General features: G+C 42.3%; 1 protein-coding gene across 1 annotated transcript; it reads right to left on the bottom strand.

Moving 5' to 3' along the window:
• Window positions 1–2,114: 2,114 nt before the first annotated feature.
• On the bottom strand, window positions 2,115–6,783 carry LOC308333910 (uncharacterized protein). Its single transcript, XM_080790433.1, has 3 exons — window positions 6,536–6,783; window positions 5,351–5,434; window positions 2,115–3,152 (listed from the first exon to the last, which is right to left on the bottom strand). Exons 1-3 carry the CDS (start codon window positions 6,777–6,779, stop codon window positions 2,959–2,961), a joined length of 522 nt encoding a protein of 173 aa, XP_080646559.1. The 5' UTR covers window positions 6,780–6,783; the 3' UTR covers window positions 2,115–2,958.
• Between the last annotated feature and the right edge of the window lie 5,637 nt (window positions 6,784–12,420).

The raw sequence follows: 12,420 nt of genomic DNA on the forward strand, positions 1-12,420 counted from the left end.
TTAAAGGTTTTTAAGTGGGGTCTGATCCAGAAAAGGTGGGAAACCACTGATGGAGCTTGTGGTTTTCTAAGTTGTTAGTTATTTTGCGCTCCTACTGTCTGTATTTGTCGTGTTGATATTTTCTGTACAGCACTTTGGTACAATGAAATTTGTACCATCATTGTGCACTGTGCATCTGATAAAGTAGTTGATGGTCATGGTATCAAGGGTAGCCTATCAATTATGCTTACATAGATCATCCACGTAGATGAGTGATTCACCACGTCATGCAGATAAAGATAATAGCCCAATTCGTAACAATGGGTCTCTCACTGTTATCTCTAAGTGCTCATCTAAACCAGTGATACTCAACCTCAGGCCCGCGGGCCACATCAGGCCCGCGGGACCATTATGACTGGCCCACCAATGAAAATCTAAAAAAAAGAAGAAAATAAAATCTGGAAAATGAAATAAAAATAAATAAATCTGAATGAAGTTATCTTTAATTACATTATTATAAGTAATACTATTAGAGTTGTACTATTACTCGAACGAAAATAAAAGCTTGGGGGGGGGGGGGGGGAGATGCAATGCAAATGAAAGACATATCTAATCTATTTTCAGGCAAATTGTGTTTATTGTATTTTATTTTACTCAGCCATAACAATTTATTTTCTGTTAACCAACTTGCTGGCTGGCAGGCAGGCAGACAGCTATCAAGTATCATTAATGTCGTAATTTTATCTACTGGCCCCTGGCCCCTTGCCATTTTTGTAATGTGGCCCACAGGTAAATCTATTTGAGTATCCCTGATCTAAACCATATCAGAGTGAACCCTGAACTGTTTATTCACTATCACTGTAAAGTGTAAAGGTACAAAATTGCTCTAGATAGGCTTACAGTTATTAAAAAGCCAGATTAGATTCACATTTCATATTACATTTTTGGCTTACTAATAAGAGAAGCCACACGCATCTGCCTGGGTGACGGCAGACTGCTGGGCCAAATATGTACGAGCTGCGTTCGCTTCCCGCGTTTGCGCGTCTTACTCGTTATGTTGCATTGCAGCACCTGCCTATCAGACATTCTGAGAGTGCATCATGACTAGCCTGCTGCTCTCAGCAGCTTGCTTGATGGCAGCTTTCTTGACCTTTCTTGACCTAAGGACCTTTCTTGACCAGGTGCCTGTCATCATGAGGGGTCAGGAAGTAGAGCAGGTCAGCGACTTTAAATACCTTGCAGCCTTACAATAAGGTCTGGCCACCATCTGGCCTCCAGCTTTGTCTTTATTCATTCAGATCCCCCCCTTTGCTGCCACCACGTAGCTAGCTACTCCTCCTGGGGCCCACAATAAATATCACATATAACACTATACAAACATGTACAATCTTGCTAAAACATTTCAGGACAATAAAAAACAAAGAAATTAATACAATAAAAGCATGACAATCCATTAACTGTACAGGCTATGTATTGTGCATTTGAGCCACGGACCACCATTTGATGACATTTAGCATCTTAGACCCAAAACTAAAGAATATTTTGTTGTCATTGGATACGATTTTGTCCACAAATCCATGCTGTATTGATGATCTACTACTGAACCTACATAGCAGATTAAATTTAACCCTGACACTAAACACAGGTGAATTTCACCAGGACAATTATATTTTCTGTAATGTTGCTGATGTCTAATTGCAATGGACCATGTGTCATGGTCTGTCACTCCACAGACCATGTCTCCTCCCTGGACATTCCCTCATTCCATTCCATCACACTGCACACCTGTCTCCAACTCTCTCATCAGCCCTGCAGTGCTTCCCGTTACACACCTGTGAGTGTGAACCCTTTGCCATTAACCTGCTTCCTATAAATACTGGACTCATTGCACACACAAACTGTCAGTACATAAATCATTGTCCGGTGCTCATCTTGGTGTTCCGCTGTACCTGGAAATCCTCGTTCTCGTTTCTGTAAGGTTTTGCATTTTCTGGACTTCCTGTGTTTTGCCTGGTGTTTAGTTTAGTTTAGTTTTGGATTTAGTTTTGCCTTTTGGATTTGTACTTTTGAAAAGTTTGGGCTTCCCTGAGTTAATGCTTGCTTTTGATTGTAAGCTAAGCTGCCTTCTGCCTGAATATAACAGTTTTTGACACTACTTTGCTTGTAGCTCTGCATTTTGGGTTTAGTCATTCTGCTACCGTGACACCATGTGGAGATGTAGGATACTGTACAAGGTTTCATAGGAGAGAACAGATGGCAGGAGTTTGTTTTAAAGTGTTCTTTATTGAACAATATTTTATATTTTTGCTTTATTTGCATCTTGATCTTTTTTATGAACAGATTCCATTAAAAAACAAATGCTTTTGGCACATTTCAGGGCCTTCCTTTTCACTCAATGCAACTGCCTTGCAAAATCCCCCAAAAATGAAACTGAAACTGAAATATAATTTAGAACCTGCCTAAAGTCTCTGTAGCACAACAGGATCAACAGGATCAACAGCCACTGTTCAAAGAGTTCAATGTATGAAAACAAATGTATGTACATTAATCTACTAGATCTGGTATACCTGGCACAGGTAAGTACAGTATGACTTATCGGCTTGACGGCATTAAATGCTGCTTTGCCGTTAAGAGTCGGAAAAGGTTGTGGTAAGGGGAACTTAGGCAGCAGTAATCATTTTCCCTGCAAACCAGCGGCCATGAAGTGCATTTACAGTGGCCATCGCTGTTGGTATTGAAGGACATTTCACATATACATTCCCTTGGGCAGAGTTCCTGTCCACATAAATCATCTTTGATGTCAGTATCCCAGCCAGGTAGATCCTCTGACTGTAGGCTGAACAGCTGCAGACAGTGCGTGGCCAGAGGCTGGCAGATTCATGGCTTGGACATAGTTTGGAGCAGCTGCTTGAGCTGGCATGGCTCCAAATGGCATGGAGCCACTCATCTGATAGGCCTGTTGGGCCGCTGCGGGGACCTTCAATCCTGTTCCCTACTTCCCTCTGCTCTGTCAGCCGGGCCCGTGGTGCCAGTCCTCTCCAGCTCGTCGTTGTCCAGGAAGGAGCTGGCGGTGGAGGCGTCACTATGCTCCGTCACGTTGCCCACCTTCATGGGCCGCCCGGCCAGCTCGAAGCCGTTCAGCTGTTCCAGGGCCTTCTTCGCACACTCTGTGTCTGCAAACGAAACGATATGAAGCCATATCCTTTAGATTGTCCAGTTTCACTGTCCATCATCAGCTGGATTGTTTATTGTTTTAATTAACATTAAACACTAAATATATACTACACCAAAATAGTCTAAATACAGAGAACCTTGTGCTAAGCACCATGCAGTGCAGTAGTTATGTTTATAATTTCTTACATATGATTTAAGCATCTATGTGTTCATATGTTTGTTGTTGAAAAATACATCAGCTTAGCCATGGGCTGTTTTTAGCACCATAGTAGCCGTCTGTTGGCGTCCGCTCTCTGGTGCACAGAAAGCTACTTCTATTCTACACCTTCCAACCGACTGATCTGATCTGAGTCGTTCCGGCTTCATTCAAATGCCAGTGTGTATTAGTCTGAAGTAGTCTGTTTGGTGGAGAGCCGATCGTTATGTTGCAGTGAAAATGTGAAATGGCCCCGGACATTGTTATATCAGAAGACAAAAATCATTAGAAATGGCGCAGACTCAACCCAATTACACACAGTTGCGAAACATATCTACTATGCCTACTGCCGCAGAATGACAACTCTTTTACTAGCCCCTTACACCATACCTAGGGTGACTAGATCCAAAGTGTTCATTTGAGGGACAGAAGTATCACTTGTGTGGGACGGGACGGTACACCGTACAGGGGCGGAGTAGCAACTTATTACTTAAAACCTTTGATGTAAACTTTTGATTCTGGCATATTTTCATATAATGCTCAGATTACGAGCCCAATTTTTGAGCTCTGGCTCATGGACTTTACTTATTTTGGTATTTCCATTAACACCTGAATGCAGCCTGACTACTGACCAGTAATGTAAACCAACCAGAATCTCAACTGAGAATACAGGTTCTGTTTCAAGCTCAAATGCAGAGCCACTATTACATAGACTTCAAAGACAAGCACTTTCCTGTTGGACTTTACTTATTTTGGTATTTCCATTAACACCTGAATGCAGCCTGACTACTGACCAGTAATGTAAACCAACCAGAATCTCAACTGAGAATACAGGTTCTGTTTCAAGCTCAAATGCAGAGCCACTATTACATAGACTTCAAAGACAAGCACTTTCCTGTTGTTGTTCTGTAGCTGCTGATGCCCTTTTAGGATGACCAGAATCAAATCCAAACTGTTAATTTGAGGGACAGAAGTATTTGTGTGGAACCAGGGGGACGGGGCGGCGTTAGCAACTTATTACTCAAATGCGTTGATATCATATTCGACCATAGACTTAATGATGCCTATCATTTTATTATTAAACCCCTCTGATCTCACATTTGGTTTTAAATGCAAATTTTGGTCATGGGTAGTATGGCTGACTTGGTACCGTAGTCTAGGGGATATTTCTCATGTTATTTTAACAGACTTAATAATGGGCTACATTTTGCAGGAAAAGGGCAATGAGAGCTTTACAACAGAAAGCCAACTATTAGGGGACTATAGGGCATTTGAACACTGCTAGTCACAATGTGGGACATGGTCTCAATTTGTGAGACGCCTGAAAAGTCCTGGCAATGAGAGACTGTCCCACGCAAAGGGGGACATCTGGTCACCCTAACCATACCACAAAACCCCCTGTTTGTTTTTAGTCTCGTCAGTCACTATGAGTTGGAATAAAAGATGGATATACCCAAGAAGTACTTGGATTCATACACCCTAAAATTATCGCTGGTAATTTGGTGAAATTTGCGGTAATTCAGATTCTGATTTGATGTTTCCGGCCCAGTGACTACAAACCAGGCACTCAAATAAATAACTAGACCAGTCATCCCCCAATAGTGTGGGGACATTCAGACCCAAATGACCCCCACTCTGGTGCCTATACTACAAACTTGACTACAACATGACTTGGGTATCAGTCGCTCCCGAACGGATCATAAACCTGAAAATGTTTATGCTTCCACGCGCTACGTCCAACCAGGGAAACTCCCCCCTGTCAGGTGTAAAGGAGCAACTTGGGCATGAAGGAAGCATGAGTTCAAGTCCGTTGCTCTCCCCATGTCCCCCACTATGTTGGCGGAGGCTCTGGAATATAAATTCCTTGTCATAGAGACACTTGTATCTGAGAAATACAGCAGATATACAATATCTATTATCTATTAATACAGCAGATATACAATATCTATTAGTAACACTAATAATATACATGATGATAAAGTAGGATATAATGTACAGTACCATTCTGAGAGGCTGCAGGCCTTTTCTCTGTTGGATCAGCATAGAGTTTTCCATTCAAGGCTGTCACTGCTGACTCATAGTCATCTGAAAATACACAACAAGTTCTGCTTCCCTTCTGTGTGCAGAAAACAATGTTTTCCTTGCTTAATTTCCCCTCGAGGATCAATAATGTATCAATCAACAAACTCCTCTCTCTAGAGACATTTGGTACTAGGCCGCTTAAAGGCACATTTAAATTCTATTGTTGCTAGGACTCAGAGAACCCTTTCGAATATCCTGTTGGTATATCATAAACTTTTATGAGTTATGTGACAGTCTGCTACTGCTTCTGTATTTGATCACGTGAGATTAGATGATGATCTTAATGAAAGCCTGGAGTGCACAGCTGGTTCACAAACACTGTCAGGACCCATTTGTGGGTCACGGACACATTTATATGGGTCCCTTTATCTTTTTGTTTCCTACATTTTGTTTTTAATTATTAATTGAAAACATTTTCCAAAAACATTCCCAAAAAGTTTGCATTAATTAATACCAAATGAAATGATTTTCCCAAGAAATGTCTTGAATAAATAAAATAAAAATCTAATTTACAGTGAAGTAGTGAAAATAGCCGATCTACAAGTTCAAAACACGGCGTGAAGCGATGTTGCGTGTTTAAGATATTCCAATAATAATTGATATCTTATAAGATTATCCTGTAGTGTGTGATGCAACCAGATTTCATAAATAATTTAATATTTAAAAACTGTAGTGTGAGCCCAGCTTAAATTTAGGACTGAGGCCGATTTTTTTTTAATATAATATATCAAAAATCGGCCTCAGTCCTAAATTTAGTATACTAGCCCTTACCCTTTGTGAGATATTTGCCCCCCTCTTGTGGTCACGGGGGGTACTGCGCCCGGGTGCGTTTTAATTCACTAATACGTTTCATTATTAATCAATGTGTCAAATCGAAAAAAGGGCTCTGTTAAGACCTCCATATTCATATGGTCAATGCCTGTGTGAAAAGTGGGAGTGATTGGTGCAGGCAATGATGAGAGAACGCGCTGTTTCTGACACACACACAGACAGACACACACACAGACATTGACTGAATTATAGTATGATTATACTGTAGATGGCAACCAGAACCCCAAAAGGAAAAAGAGAGGTGGCAGGTTTCACTTGTAGCTGCAGTCTCACCGTCATCTGTCCAGGAGTCACTGGTGTAGCCTGGTTGGTTCTTGTAGCAGAAGAAGGTGTGGGGCAACAGCAGCTTCCTGGCCAAGGAAGCCTGCTCAGCAGTGGGGCTCTTTACATACACCACCTCCACATCTCTGTCTGACTCACAGCCAGCATTACCTCCTTCGGTCTGTAGGGGCACTACACAACAACAAAAACATGAAGGGCAAAACAAACTTTGGGATGAGCCTGTAGGAGGGGCCATTAGGCCATAACATAGGATAAATTAAGGTGCTAGTACCATGTTGTGTAACAACTCTCTGTGTATATCCAGGACCAAGTGTTAGTTAGTTATAGAAACTCTCTAATTTTGTCCTACTGTCAAACTATTGAGCAAAGCATACAAAAATATTTTATTATTATTTCAATCATGAGGGGAGAGTGATGTCTTATGTCTTCTGCACTACGAGCTCTCCATAAGTAGAGTCTATCTCCTCTTCTCCTGTTTCTGTAGTGAGGTGACTTGATGTACAAATACATACCCCCACAAATCAAGAAGTAAACAACCTTCAGAAGCAAAACAAAAAAACATGGCAAACATGAATAGATAGTGATACCTTTCTCTGAGGTTCTGAATGCAGGTGTTGCTTGCGAAGCATGGGTAATATTCCCGTAGTCTTTGGATTTGGAAGATGCCTCTGTCTCAAAGGAAGATTTAGGTGATCCAAATATCTTCTGGTGGCTATTTGTGCCAAACGCAAGCTCGTGAGATCTATCTTCAGTGTCCACATTAGTTTTTAGTTTTATTTTTTTCAGGAATTTGAGGTTCCCCACCTCCTTCCACTCAAACAGACCAAACAGACCTCCACTACTGCTGGTGGTGTTTCCAAACAGACCTCCACTACTGGTGGTGGTGTTGGTGTTTCCAAACAGACTTCCACTACTGGGGGTGGTGGTGTTGGTGTTTCCAAACAGACTTCCACTACTGGTGGTGTTGGTGTTTCCAAACAGACTTCCACTACTGGGGGTGGTGGTGTTTCCAAACAGACTTCCACTACTGGTGGTGGTGGTGTTTCCAAATCCAAACAGACTTCCACTACTGGTGGTGGTGTTGGTGTTTCCAAACAGACTTCCACTACTGGTGGTGGTGGTGGTGTTTCCAAACAGACTTCCACTACTGGTGGTGGTGGTGGTGTTTCCAAACAGACTTCCACTACTGGTGGTGGTGGTGTTTCCAAATCCAAACAGACTTCCACTACTGGGGGTGGTGGTGTTTCCAAACAGACTTCCACTACTGGTGGTGGTGGTGGTGTTTCCAAACAGACTTCCACTACTGGTGGTGGTGGTGGTGTTTCCAAACAGACTTCCACTACTGGTGGTGGTGGTGTTTCCAAATCCAAACAGACTTCCACTACTGGGGGTGGTGGTGTTTCCAAACAGACTTCCACTATTGGGGGTGGTGGTGTTTCCAAACAGACTTCCACTATTGGGGGTGGTGGTGTTTCCAAACAGACTTCCACTACTGGGGGTGGTGGTGGTGATTCCAAACAGACTTCCACTACTGGGGGTGGTGGTGTTTCCAAACAGACTTCCACTATTGGGGGTGGTGGTGTTTCCAAACAGACTTCCACTACTGGTGGTGGTGGTGGTGTTTCCAAACAGACTTCCACTATTGGGGGTGGTGGTGTTTCCAAACAGACTTCCACTACTGGGGGTGGTGGTGTTTCCAAACAGACTTCCACTACTGGGGGTGGTGGTGTTTCCAAACAGACTTCCACTACTGGGGGTGGTGGTGTTTCCAAACAGACTTCCACTACTGGTGGTGGTGGTGGTGTTTCCAAACAGACTTCCACTACTGGTGGTGGTGGTGTTTCCAAACAGACCTCCACTACTGGTGGTGGTGGTGTTTCCAAACAGACTTCCACTATTGGGGGTGGTGGTGTTTCCAAACAGACTTCCACTATTGGGGGTGGTGGTGTTTCCAAACAGACTTCCACTACTGGTGGTGGTGGTGTTTCCAAACAGACTTCCACTACTGGGGGTGGTGGTGTTTCCAAACAGACTTCCACTACTGGGGGTGGTAGTGTTTCCAAACAGACCTCCACTACTGGGGGTGGTGGTGTTTCCAAACAGACTTCCACTACTGGTGGTGGTGGTGTTTCCAAACAGACCTCCACTACTGGTGGTGGTGGTGTTTCCAAACAGACCTCCACTACTGGTGGTGGTGGTGTTTCCAAACAGACCTCCACTACTGGTGGTGGTGGTGTTTCCAAATAGACTTCCACTACTGGTGGTGGTGGTGTTTCCAAATCCAAACAGACTTCCACTACTGATGGTGGTGGTGTTTCCAAACAGACTTCCACTACTGGGGGTGGTGGTGTTTCCAAACAGACTTCCACTACTGGCGTTGGTACCAAAGACTGAAAATATACAATAATACATAATATTACACTACTGGTACACAATACTATACAACTGGTGCACAGTAACAAAAGTAATACACCACTGGCAATTTATTGTCACATTACAGGTTTACAGGTGTAAAACAGTGAGTGAAATTAAGCCCCATCGTTTTTATTATTTACATAAGAGAAAGGTATGAAGAAGAAGGGGGGTTCAGTTTGTAACTTATCTACATATCACATGTATATAAATATAAACCTAACTTCAAGTAGTTGATGTGAACCACAACCTGACACAATAGAAGTGTTTTCATGTTGTTATATTTTGAACAACACAATAATATATTTGGGACTCTGACTCTGACGTCACTGTCCAGTACATTTCTGCAAAGTGTGTAGTCATGTACATGGAAAAACATGTCTGGACATACAGTACAAACAAAAACAGACTTACCAGGAGGTTTTGACAGGCCTTTTCTGCCAGCCTGGTAGTCATCAAGACGCAACTCCTTGATAGATAAATTAGATTAGATGGGTATTTTCTGTGGCATTGGCATGGCAATTCCATAATATACCGTAGGCAGAATAAGTGCGGCATCGTGCAGATTGCATCATTATCAGCTAATTAATAAAATAAATCTTGTATGTAATCTTATATTTTGACCAGATTCAATATGTTTTGGCAGTGTTTAAACAAACGTAAATGCGTGTTTGTGATGTGTTTGTTAAAAATAGCATAATCAAGACGTCCTGACTCCTGACACAGCCTAGGCATGTATTGTTAGAGCAGCCAAGAGAGGCTTTAATTATTGATCATACAAATTACATTTTGTTTGGAATTGGAAAGTAATTCAATCTAATTTACTCATTGTGTAATTTTGTACCTCAAAATTGCTTATTTTACTGAAATAGATCATTTGTTAACATAACAGATACATTTGACTAGCTGTAGGAGGCTAGAGGGGTGCATGTCCATATAATGTAACCCTGTGACTTTTACAAATAGCTTGTCTCATCACAAATACTTTTTGTTAAGATGGGAGTCCTTCAATAATATCTATATAATGCTATAGTCAGTCAGTCAGTGACCAGGTACACCACCTAAAACCATACCTAAATCTCTGAAATGTGCTCTCCTCAAATAGGGGCAAAAACATAATCTCTCACAATCTGCCATTTACAAATAAAATACAAACAATATGCTTTAGGAAGCACAGGCTTCCTCTGCTTTGTCAATTACAGCATTCCCATACAAGATAAAATACTTTCGAATGAAAAAATAGCAACCCCATCTAATATCACGGCCACAGCTAGGTCAAAAACTACACAATCACATATACAATACATGAAGGGTGAGAGTGGAGGGGCTACTTACGTTGAATTTGAGGGTGGTGCCAGGTTGTTGGGTGGAGGATAAACCAGACACGCTAAAAAGAGAAATGCAGGTTCCACCAAACAGGCTGGAGGTGGTGTTGGTGTTTCCAAACAGACCTCCACTTCTGGCATTGGTACCAAAGACTGAAAATATACAATAACACATAATATTACACTACTGGTATGTAAAATGTTAAATGGTGCATAGATTGTGCATTACATTCACCAATTCACACACCGATGGCGGTGGAAAACATGCGAGGCACCAACCTGCTGTCTTGCTCAAGGACACTTTGACAATAACTTTGAGGGAGCCTGGGAACCTCACGGTTTTCCCATCCTGCTGTTCTACCGGCTACTCTACCCTGAGCCAATGCTGCCCGTAATAGTACACAATACTACACAACTGGTGCACAGTAACCACTGGCACTTTGTCACATTACGTAAAACAGTGAGTGAAATTAAGTTTCTGTGTAAGCTCCATCATTTTTGTTATTTACATTACATTTACATGGTATGAAGAAGAAGGGGGGATAGAGGGTGAGAGCAGATATCTACTGTAGCTGTAGCCTACATGTTATGCTATGGACGTTAGTTAAGGTGCGAGAAAAAAATCAGCACGTTTACATGGGATTAAGATGCAGGTACATTTAGGGAGAACAAAAAAAGTCACTGTCCCTGCATGGTATAATCTACAGGTGGGTCTAAGAGAAAGAGAAAAAGTCCAAGACCAGCCTGTGATGACAGGCCGTGATCATGCCTTGTTCAGCAGCCTGACGGTAGCCGGGTGGAAGATGTTCATGAACCTGGTGGTGTTGGCCTTGATACTGCAGCGGTAGGATTCCTTTCCCAGCCGTGGTCGTTGTAGGGGTTTGAACAGTTTGTGGCTGGGGTGGTGCCTGTCCTTGATGATGCACTGGGCTTTGACTACACACCACTTCTTGTACTGTATAGTTCATGGACCATGGGGAGCTTGCCTCCCATTATGTGCCCTGCCACCAACCGCACCACTCAATGTAGGTTTTTCTTTTCTCTGGCAGCACAGTTTCCGTATCAGGCCATAACACAACCTAATCGATCGCTTTCTCTTGTCCCACCACCTGACGGTTTGACATTGAGTATTGTATCCAGTCGCACATGCGTGGGTGTAGCTATATCTCAGAGCTTTGTGTCAAGCGTTGCTGGGACAACGGTGTTGAATGCTGAGCTGTAGTTCACGAACAGCATAAATAATACATATTTCTCCTACAGCTTATTGTCCACTCATCCATATGTGAAATGACATTTAGAGTTTACGCTAAGGTAGTTTGGTTAACACCCCAAACGCCTGGGGTTATTTAATCCATTAAATCATAGCGCCCAGCGATTTATAGCAGTGGAGCACTTTTAGCGACGGACCGGATGTTATCCCGGATGTGGCTGAATTGGATGGAATGATTTAGACCAAGAGTTATTCACGTTTTAAGATTTTCAATCTCGTCAGCTAAAATCACCTAAATGATAGGGCGGAGAACATTGACGTCATCTCATATCCCATTCTGTCCGGTGGATTGCCCGTATGACTTAAAACTGATTAAAACGTGGATTAAACAATGAAAACATAACTCGGGCAACTCGCTAATCGCAGGGAAAGTGTTCTATAATTAATTAACTCGAGCAACTCCTGAATAGAAGTCAAAGTGTTAAAAACATTTGGTTTAACCACCAACGTGCCCATGTGTGTTCCATTAATCTACTCTATTTCAAATATCGCTTTGGCAGCAAAGAAATTGTCTTCTGACTTTCCCAATCTACTGTTTACTACGATGGCTCGTTGACCAAACATACATGGAAAATATTAATCTCACCTCTCTCTATCTCTTGGCAAGTTGTCTTCAGGATGTTGTCTAGTTTGTCTCTCAGACCAGACACAGCACCCTGCACATACGTGAAGGAACGTGGCGGATGTACAACAACACTGGGTAAGACTGGAGACCCACTGGAATTGTTGAGAGACTGGTAACTCTGGACAAAGAAAAGCAGAGACACAGACCAGTAGACAGGGATGGAAGAACAAAATCCAAATCAATAGATTAGTACTTTGATTAAAACTGGTATTCTTGTTTTCTCAGCTAGTTAACACATTTCAAG

Source organism: Protomyctophum bolini (genome assembly GCF_963924005.1).
Source record: "Protomyctophum bolini genome assembly, chromosome: 19".
Lineage (NCBI taxonomy): Eukaryota > Metazoa > Chordata > Actinopteri > Myctophiformes > Myctophidae > Protomyctophum > Protomyctophum bolini.

Coding starts and splice junctions, on each gene's coding strand:
- LOC308333910 (XM_080790433.1), bottom strand. CDS start 6,779: ATGGCCCCTCCTACAGGCTCATCCCAAAGTTTGTTTTGCCCTTCATGT. Junction 5,435..6,535: donor TGACTCCTGGACAGATGACG/GTGAGACTGCAG, acceptor GTGTATTTTCAG/ATGACTATGAGTCAGCAGTG. Junction 3,153..5,350: donor GCCTGCAGCCTCTCAGAATG/GTACTGTACATT, acceptor TTTCGTTTGCAG/ACACAGAGTGTGCGAAGAAG.